The sequence below is a fragment of the Castanea sativa genome, chromosome 9 (assembly GCF_040712315.1).
Source record: "Castanea sativa cultivar Marrone di Chiusa Pesio chromosome 9, ASM4071231v1".
Classification (NCBI taxonomy): Eukaryota; Viridiplantae; Streptophyta; class Magnoliopsida; order Fagales; family Fagaceae; genus Castanea; species Castanea sativa.
The window spans coordinates 13,691,347-13,701,285 of NC_134021.1; the positions used below are offsets into that span (position 1 = coordinate 13,691,347).

The 9,939-nt window shown below is 38.3% G+C and overlaps 2 protein-coding genes across 3 annotated transcripts; one reads left to right on the forward strand and one right to left on the reverse strand.

Moving 5' to 3' along the window:
- The first annotated feature begins 873 nt into the window (after positions 1 to 873).
- On the forward strand, positions 874 to 5,330 carry LOC142610721 (protein OCTOPUS-like). 2 transcript variants are annotated; one of them, XR_012839864.1, is made up of 3 exons: positions 874 to 3,465; positions 4,706 to 4,901; positions 5,029 to 5,330. XR_012839864.1 is itself a non-coding variant. In XM_075782639.1 (2 exons), exon 1 carries the CDS (start codon positions 1,186 to 1,188, stop codon positions 3,445 to 3,447), a length of 2,262 nt encoding a protein of 753 aa, XP_075638754.1. In that variant the 5' UTR covers positions 874 to 1,185; the 3' UTR covers positions 3,448 to 3,465; positions 4,706 to 5,330. The 2 variants fall into 2 exon arrangements, 1 of the variants encoding a protein (XP_075638754.1); XM_075782639.1 differs by having other exon boundaries at positions 4,706 to 5,330.
- Positions 5,331 to 6,742: 1,412 nt separating this feature from the next.
- LOC142608780 (uncharacterized) lies at positions 6,743 to 8,957 on the reverse strand. Its single transcript, XM_075780461.1, has 2 exons — positions 8,904 to 8,957; positions 6,743 to 8,041 (listed from the first exon to the last, which is right to left on the reverse strand). The coding sequence occupies exons 1-2, from the start codon at positions 8,955 to 8,957 to the stop codon at positions 6,947 to 6,949; spliced, it is 1,149 nt and encodes a 382-aa protein (XP_075636576.1). The 3' UTR covers positions 6,743 to 6,946.
- Positions 8,958 to 9,939: the final 982 nt, after the last annotated feature.

Here is a 9,939-nt window from a genome sequence, read left to right on the forward strand (position 1 = left end):
TTCCTCCTATTTCGGCAATCCTATTGTCACATTTCCTCTTTTTTCTTTTTTTTTTTTCCTATTTTGGCACTACATGGCCACTTTTTTTTTTTCCCCCTATTTCGGCAACCCATTGCGAATTTTCCTTTTTTTTTTTTCCTATTTCGGCACTACATGGCCACTTTTTTTTTTTTTTTCTTTTTCTTTTTCTTTCCCCCCTATTTCGGCAATCCCATTGCTGTAATTCTCTCTTCTTTTTTTTTTTTTTTTTTTTTCTTTTCCCTCCATTTTCGGCAATGGGATTGCCACAAACCTTTTTTATTTTTTTGCTTTTGGCACTCACCCGCATGGGCACTGAAGCGGGCGGGGTTTAAGGAATTTCTGACATGTTGCCGAAATTCTCAAAATTTCTCTCCTCGCCGATTTTCTCTCTCATACTTTTCTTCGAATTTCGGCAACACTGTTGCCGAAATTCACTCTCTCTCCTCATTTTCCCAAATAACTTCGAACAGTGACTATAACCCCAAAAAATTTCATTTTTACCAATATTTACCCAAAAGACTCACATGATAGACTAGTAGCATACAAATATAATGTGAATAGAGAGTAAAACACAAAGGAAATTATTTTTATATATTCTATTCAGATTTCTGAATCCCATTTTGAGTTCAATGAATCGTCGGCCTCTTGGCAAACAAACAGGTTCCTGGAAAATCAAAAACAAACCTCGGGTTAAGGATATACCTAGAGACACATAGGCCCAAAATTGTCTTTTCAGTAGCGAGTGCCCCTAGACACTATACACAGAGAGAGAGAGAGAGAAAAAGAAAGGAGAGCGTGTGGGGCATGGCATCCCCTAAAAATTCCCTATTTCCATTTTCCCGTTGTTTCTCTGCTCATAATAATATCATATTTTCTTTTCCTTTCTCTTTCTCTCTCTCACACTCACATTCACTCACTTTCCTCACTGTCCGTTGAAACCAAACAGTAAAGAAAAACAGACAAACACACACACAAATCTCTCTCTCTCTCTCTCTCTCATTTGCCACTCTACTGGACTCATGAGAAGCAGCAAGAGAAGTAGCAGCAGAGTGTGCATTATTATTATCATCACACTAATTATATCAAGCCCAACAACAACAACAACAACAGCAACAATAGCAGAACAAAAACCAAAACCAAAACTCTTTTAAGAGTTCAAAATTAATGAATCCCATAACCGAAACAGTAGCAGCAGCAACCGCAGTAGCAGCATCACTACCACCGCTACCACCACAACCACATAGACCATCCACTTCCTGTGAACGTCACCCAGAAGAGCACTTCACTGGCTTTTGCCCCTCATGCCTCTGCGAACGACTTGCCGTTTTGGACCCAAATTCCTCCACCGCTTCCACTTCCTCCTCCTCTCGCAACAAACCCCCCACCGCTACTTCTTCAGCCCTTAAATCCATCTTCAAAAACTCCAACAACAACAATAACAGCAGCAGCAATAGTAGTCGTAACAGGAACTCCTTCTTTCCTGAGCTTCGGAGAACCAAGTCGTTTTCGGCGTCGAAGAACAACGAGGGTTTCTCTGGGGTTTTTGAGCCACAGAGAAAGTCCTGTGACGTTCGAGTCAGAAACACTCTTTGGAATCTTTTCACTCAAGACGACGAGCGCAACCCAGCTAAGCAAAAAGACCCACATCAACAAAACCACCAACAACAACAGCAACAGCAACAACAACAACAACATCAAGAAGCTTCTTTTTCTGGTTCCACTTCTTTGGTTGATTCAAGAAATTTAGCTTCCTCAAGTGTTCAAAATCCAGTCTTGGAAGACACTGAGACCGAGTCTGAGTCCGAGTCCGAGACCGACTCGAACAATGGTAAGGCAGTAGCTGAGGAACCAAGGATTTCAAATGTAGTGGAAGACAGAGTTCAGGAAATTGTTGAAGAAGAGGAGGAAGAGTTGGAGACGGAGCCAGAGATAGAACCAGAGGCAGAACCAGAGCTAGAACTAGACCCAGAAGCAGAACAAGAAGACTTGAAGCCTATGAAGGACCACATAGATCTCGACGTGAATACCAAGAAAAATTCCGGCAGAGATTTCAAAGAAATCGCCGGGAGTTTCTGGTCGGCGGCGTCGGTGTTCAGCAAGAAGTTGCAGAAGTGGAGACAAAAGCAGAAGCTGAAGAAACGAAGGAATGGCGGTGGCGGGTCCGCCACATTGCCGGTGGAAAAGCCGATCGGAAGGCAGTTCCGGGAAACCCAGTCGGAAATCGCCGATTACGGGTACGGGCGCCGATCCTGCGATACAGACCCGAGATTCTCACTGGACGCGAATCGGATGTCGTTCGAAGCTGGTCGAATGTCTTTCGATGATCCTCGAATGTCTTTCGATGAGCCAAGAGCTTCTTGGGATGGCTATTTGATTGGTCGAACTTTTCCTAGAATGCCCACTATGGTTTCGGTTGTGGAGGATCCTCCTCTCCCTCCTCCTCTTCCTCCTCCTCCTCCGGTTCATGTTGTGAGGACCGATACTCAGATTCCGGTTGAGGACCCGGGCGGTGACGAGGAGATGATGGGGTTTTCTGTGGTGCCGGGTGGGTCAGCTCAGACGAGGGACTATTATTCGGACTCGTCTTCGAGGCGGCGGAGGAGTTTAGACCGGTCTAGCTCGATAAGGAAGACGGCAGCGGCGGTGGTGGCGGAGATTGATGAATTGAAGTCGGTTTCGAATGCTAGTGCAAATTCAAAGGTGTCACCTGCTACTGTTGCGTCCACTGCTACCACTACTACAAGTGTTATGGATTACCTCAATGGGCCGAAATTAGTAGCACCGGAGAGGGAGAGGGATTCGAATTCGAATTCGATGAGGGATGATTGTTCGGAGAGCTTTGAATTGGGTTTTAGAGATGGGAATTCGGTGGTTGGGAAGTCTAATAAGAAGTCAAAGAGGTGGAGCAAGGCTTGGAATATATGGGGTTTTATTCATAGGAAAGGTGGTGGGAATAAAGAAGAGGATGATGATAGGTATAGTAGTAGAGCAAATGGGGTGGAGAGGTCTCTTTCGGAGTCTTGGCAAGAATCAAGAGGTGCTTTTAATAGAAAGGTGTTTAGAAGCAATAGCAGTGTGAGTTGGAGGAATTCTTCACATAACTTTGGTATTGGTGGTGGAGTTGGAGTTGGAGTTGGTGGTGGTGGTGGCGGCAGCGGTGGTGGTCTTGGGGGATTTGGGAGTTTAAGGAAGAATGGTGGGTGGGAGGCCAATGGGAATGGGAAAAAGAAGAGGGATGAGTTTGTGTTGGAAAGGAATAGGAGTGCAAGGTATTCGCCTAACAACATCGATAATGGTTTGTTGAGGTTCTACTTGACTCCGATGAGGAGCAGCAGCAGCAGCAGCAACAGGAGGAATGGGGGGTCCGTGAAAAGTAGGTCGAATCATGCACATTCTATCGCCAGAAGCGTATTGCGATTGTACTGAATTTTGTTCCAATATAAGGTGTTTTCTTTTGGGGGTTTGATGGTTATTAATTTTTGCTGCATTTGTTGTGTAATACCACACATGCTTATGTAATTCTTCTTGATGGTTAGTTGGTTGGTTGGTTGGATAAAAGCACCCTTTGCATTGTTCATTTCCTGTGAGTAGAGCATGCTTCTTCGATCAGATCACTCAAAATAACAAGGATTTCAGTGTTTTTATTTTTTTGTTCCTTATACTATATTGTCTCTATCTATACTGTTATTCAATTAGCTTGAATATTTCCCTTCAGTTTCTAAGTTAGTTTCTCTTCTTACCAGAAAAGGTTGGGACATATAGTATAGGAATATGGCCAATAATTATATTTGGTTTCTTTTTCTGTCTTTATGCTTCACAAAGTTTGTTGATGGTGAGGGTTTCAAGACTTCATATTGGAGTATGTTTTCTTAGTCTTTGGCATGTTATGCATTTTGGCAAAAGTGGCGATAATGTGGGCTCATGCCACCTAGGTTTGCTGCTTGTCACAATATGTTTTGGCACAAAACAGTAGATATGGTCGATACCTTGTTCTCCTTTAGTACCAATAAATCAAACTTTGTGACATGTGACATGCTCCAGGCCTTGGTCCCCTATGAAAACTACTTGGTGTTTGTAATATGAATATATGATTTGTAAAGGTAGGTTTAGTTATTCTGAACCGTAGAATGATCTTGGCCTAGACCCCACTCAGAATCAAATATCACTATACATTGGAGTATCCAGACCTCAAAATATTTGGTTGAGTTCCCTCAATTGATAAATGGTATCTTGAATATCCTGAACTTTAAACTTGAAAAAAGGAGGAAACAAACATGAGAGCTCTAATATTGTTTGTTGTGTTGACCATGCTGCTTTATTGAATTCCATTTAACTTCTATATCCTCTCCATTCAGCATCTGCTTAATCTTAAATGTGAATTTTTATTGGAGCTTCAGTCAGTTCCTCGATTGCCCTAAGATTCAGTTTCTATATAAGCAAACAGTTGGTCCAAGTTTAGCACGAGTTAATTGACTTGAAATATTATTTCTATGTATGGATGGCATATCATTTGTAGCATTATATAATGTTACAAAGTCTAGAAAGTATGGCAGGTACTTACTCTTATCTGTTCCTTCTTTTTATTTTCCATTTTTATCATTTCAAGCTAATTTTCTTCTGCTCTTGTCACAAGTAATGTGTCTTTCTTTCCTTCATCTGCTGCTGACAATTATAAAACTTTCAGGAGTTTTAGCAGTTAATTTGCCCTGAATTGGTAGCTGAGTTTGCCGGAGGAAATTTAATGAGGGGATTGTGCAGGCTGCAGGAATGAGGAATTTACAATCCTTTTTAATCAAGTGCAAGGAAGATAGCAACATTTGCAAGTACTGAATTAGTTCAACAGTCAGTCAGTAGAGTGGGCCCTAAATAGTTGAGAATGTGTGAGAATCTCCACTTTTTTTCTTCTTTCTTATGTATTTGACTTCCAAGCCCTGTATAGATATTGTAGTTAAGAAAAACAGTTCTTTCTGACTATTCTTTGTTAACACAGTGCAAATTTTTTTATAGGTAGTCTCACTGATCATATAGCAGAATGAAATACCTGCATGTATCGAAATTGATACAGAAGCTTGTTGTTGACTTTGATATTCCAATGTTTAGAATCATTTGAAACAGGCCTTAAGTTCTCTAGCACAGAACAATTAGAGATTTTATTCAATGATACCCATTCAATTTCATGTATGGTTGCACCCATATGCATTGTTAGTTTCATTTATTTTCCCTTTTGCACCTACGGATCCTTTCAGATAATGGATTTCTCCCTTACCTTGAAAGTAATCAACTTTACAGGTGGTTTGATTTTCGGCTTAGTTTTTTCTTTGATATTCTTTTGACCCTGAAGTGGGGCTTCTTAATTTTCCTTTGAGTGATGGGTATATTTTGGACCTAGAGCTCCAACTGTATGACCAGACGATAAAAGTGGGAAAGGCAAATAAAAAATAAGAAAAGCAAATCAAGTAAAGAGAAAAACCTAGAGGCTATGAAATCTTTGGGAAGTATTAGTGTATTATGCCTCCCTAGCAAAAAAATGCAATTTTATTTGACCACAAAATTCACAAAATGCAGAAAGAAGCTCTTTAAACTCTAGTAGGCTCAAATCCCACCAGCGCAATAGGAATCAAGTTTGCCAATGATTATTTCTCAAGGACTGAGATCTTTATCACTCCACTAGGGTACACTGAAGGAATCAAACCAATCAACATTTTATTCTCACTAAGTTTGAGATAATGCTTTTCCTTTTTCTATAATTTGTAAAAGCTCTATGATCAACAAATTTGCCCCTAAAGTCAAAAAGTGAGGAAACATCCCAACATGCTCTTTCATGGAGGATAAAAAGGAAGAAACATTGAAAAGAAAGAAGGGAAAAAAAAGAAAAGGAAAAAAAGAAAAGAAAGAGAGGCTCATAATCCAATGGCATGTCTTAAGTTACTCCCCCATTAGCCTCAATGGCAAGTGGGCAAGTAATAATTTGTTTAAGGTAATTGACAGCATAATTGTCAACGGTTGTGTACTCATGCATGCTCCTCGAGGGTTGCTTATGCCCCTTTTGATATAGAAATTGTATCTGCCAAGACTTTGTTTCTATATTGTACTGGTTTATTATGATGTTTTCTTGTGCCAAAAATGTGTTGGACAATTTGGAAGAGATAAATACTATTGTAAACAAATCAACAAGAAAAAAAAAAAAAGTGGATTAAAAACTGTGTTTACACTGGATAGGGTACCCCTAAAACTGTGATGGGTCAAAATATTCCAGTTATTTCACTATACTGGTCTAAAAAATAATCATAGTCAAAAGTTGCCTTGTGTTTGACAACAAATCCTTTCTAACCCTTGAAAGATATTAGGTAAAGAAATAATTGTCAGAGATCTCGGCTCATACTAAAAGAGAAAACTAAATGCTTTCATGAAAAGCAAAGATTAAAAGATAGTTTTATTCTGTGACTTAGTCGAAAAGAATGAACTTTGACACAGCAGCAGTGTAGAAAGCAGCAAGTGCCATAGACCAATAATGCTAAACCGGTTTTCCGTGTGAAATTCATTCAAAATCAACTTGTTCAGATTTTAAAGGTTCGTTGATTATTTTACAGGGAATTTGCTATAGTATAAATCAGACAGCTAAAAGGTTTCTTTGCTCAAACATAAACTATAAATGTAACAACAACTCTATGAAATTGCTGATTTCACACATAAAACTAAATGCAATAAACTTGCTGGTATTAAAATTTCATTTGATATTACAAATGTTGTTTTTAGTTAAGGTGTAATTTGTAAACACATTCTACCAAAATTTTTGACCCAAAGGGTGTTAGCCTACTCATCAATCTACAAACTAAACACTAGGCCACGGTGAGTGTGGAGTTCTGAAATCTTTTGGAACTGCTTAACGTCAATCCTAGCTTTACATTATTTACAACATGCAATGCTATTCTTCAATGGAATCGTCATCATTATCAGCCTGATCATCATCACTGTCAATTTCATCAGGGGTAGACCTGGTCTGTTGGCTCATACGTCTAGGAATGAACACATTGAAGTAATAACTCAACATGCTTTTCTTGGACTTGGATGGAAAATGCTTCAAGGCTAGCTCCCAAAAGTTTGCTCCCCTCCATAGTGGATTCTTTTTCACAAGTAATTCAAATTTTCGTCCCTCATTCGATGTCCAGGACTTTGAAACAACTTCTCCCATCTCATCAAACTTCCAACTCTTAAAAGCAAGACCAATATCAAATTGCAAAAGAAGCCTTTTTGTGAGAATGTGGCTTCTGATGCAATCAACAGAGCCTGGCGAGACACAAGAGCAAGAGTCAAGTCTCCCTTTGCCAATTGCTGTCACACTAGTTTCTACACTTCTACCTTTCATGGGCCAAATTCTGGTGCCTAACCACTTCAAATTCTTTGAATCATCAGCACCACCATATACATTTTTCCTGTTAACTAGTCCTGTCCACTCTGGGATTTCAGCCTGGAACTTTGACCCAATAGGAATAACAGGTCTTGGGGGTTGACCTCCATTAGAAACCAACCTTATAATCTGTTTAAGGTTTTTATCTCTGTAACCTGAACAAAAATGCTGAGGTGAATCAATGAAATCAACCACGGGTACCGATTTTTGAACATCATCACTATTGATGATCCCCAATGCTTGTTGAACTTTCTGGTTTGGCTCCTCTAAACTTGATGAATCTGGACTATGAACCAAATCATTGAAATTTTTTACCACTGGTGTGGTCAAATTTTCTGAACTCAGTAGGTTTGGACCATTAACGGATCCATCAGTGTCATATAACGGAGAAAGAGCCTTACTTACTGAACTGAATTTTGTTTTATCATCCGCAGAGGTAATATTGGTAATGGTATTCACTTTCTCTCCATGATAACTATACTCAAAAGTCAATGCACTGCTTGAACTGTGTGAGTTTAAGACCTTTTTCCGATTATCAGATTCCTTACTAGGCAATGCAGAAGCAGCTTTCAACTTTGTACCTTTTACAAATTGTTCAAATTTCCGCTTTCTCTGAAGAAAAGCAAGGGAAAAGGTTGTTTTGTTAGGAATGGCTAAAATTGAATGACTTTAAAGACAGGTTTTGAAGTTTCAAAGATAATGAAACCAAGAGCATTTCATGTTTGTAAATTGCGAAAAACATATAATTTAAGTTGAGGAAGTAGGCAATTCCAATTCAGTTGACAGGAGCTTTTCTAGTCTTATATGAGTCCTTAAATGGTAGGGTATTAAGTAAATGAAACCAAGAGCATTTCCAGTCTTATATGAGTCCTTAATGGTAGGGTATCAACTAGGTTTTGTTTAAAATTTTTTAGGAGCTTTTAAGTTGGGCCATAAGTCTTTGATAGATAGATTTGATATTATAGTGTCCGTTACATAATGATTATTATTATTTTTTAATTTTGTATAAAAAAATTATAACAACAACAACAAAGCTTTAGCCCTAAATTTTGGGGTTGACTATAGATATTCAACTGATTAATTAGACCAGGTCATTTTTTTTTTTTTTTTTTTTGGTTTTTTCCAATTCTAAGCTATTTGAAGTTATAGTCTCTATTATTTCCTTAATTGACATGTCCTTTTTAACTATCTCTACTAATGTATTTTTGGTTTTTCTCTACTCTTTTTTTTTTTTTTTTCATTCCCTTAACTTAAATAAACTCACTCTTTCTTAATGGTGCATTAATTGCTCTCCTATGAACATGACAAAATCATCTCTCTCTCTCTCTCTCTCTCTCTCTCTCATCAATAAGGGCCACCTTTATCTTTAAGCGATTTTCCTCATTTCAAATTCTATCTTTCCGTATATTTCTACTTATCCATCATAATATTCTCATTTAAGCTATACTCATTTTATGAATATGTTACTTTTTACCAGCCCAACATTCAATACAGCATAGTTGGACTTATAGCAATTAGGGTTGAACATGGTTCGATGTGGTTGGTGTTGGAGGTTTTTTTTATTTGAAGTTGTTTGAATTCTTAAAATGAGAATCTTCGTCGCGCTGTTGGATCGAAATTCTAGCAACATCGGCGAGAGCATGAGAAAGTCTTAATCTTCAGCGACACTGTCCTTCAGGTTTCTACTTCTCAATCTCTAGCTACATTACAAATTTTGACAAGGTTGAAAAGCTAGGTTGAGTGGGGAGAAACAAAAAATAAAAGGGGTGCGTGTAAAATAGATTGGGGGGGGGGGGATATAGGGAAATTTAGAAATATATTGGTCAGTTTAGTTTTTGTAGGAATCCAAAAATATTTGCAGACAACCATATCGATCGATGTAAAAAACCTAGCACTTCCTCTGACCACCTTCACCTTCATTGTCACCAGCCTAATCTTGTGGTTCCATTAGCTAGGCTCTAGCTTGGATCGCCGATTCAGATTGGTGGTTGTTCACCCCAAATAGGGGTTTTATAATATTTTCCCTATATTATAGGTATTCTATAATCACACAATACTCCTGATGCACTTTTCCAATTTATCCACCATGCTTTTATCCTATAATTCACATCATCTTTGATCTCTTGATCTTTATGGATTATTGATCTAAGATATCAGAAACTCTTTATCTTTTGTATCTTTTGACCATCAAGTCTTACCATCTTTTTATATTTATTTCTAGTTTTACTAAACTTACATTCCTTATTTTTTGTTTTAGTCTTACATAATCGAAAGCCTTTAAATTCTAGAGGCCCAATTTCTAACTTGGCAGTAAGTTCACTTCTTGTTTCATCCATTAGAATTATATCATTTGCCAAAAAAAAAAGAAAAGAAAAAAAGAAGAAGGGACTTCCTCTTAAATTGATTTGGTGATCCAACACTAGTACAAAGAGATGTGGACTTAATGCGGATCCTTGATGCAAACCTATAATGATAGGAAACTCACTTATGATGCCTCTACTTGTTCTTAC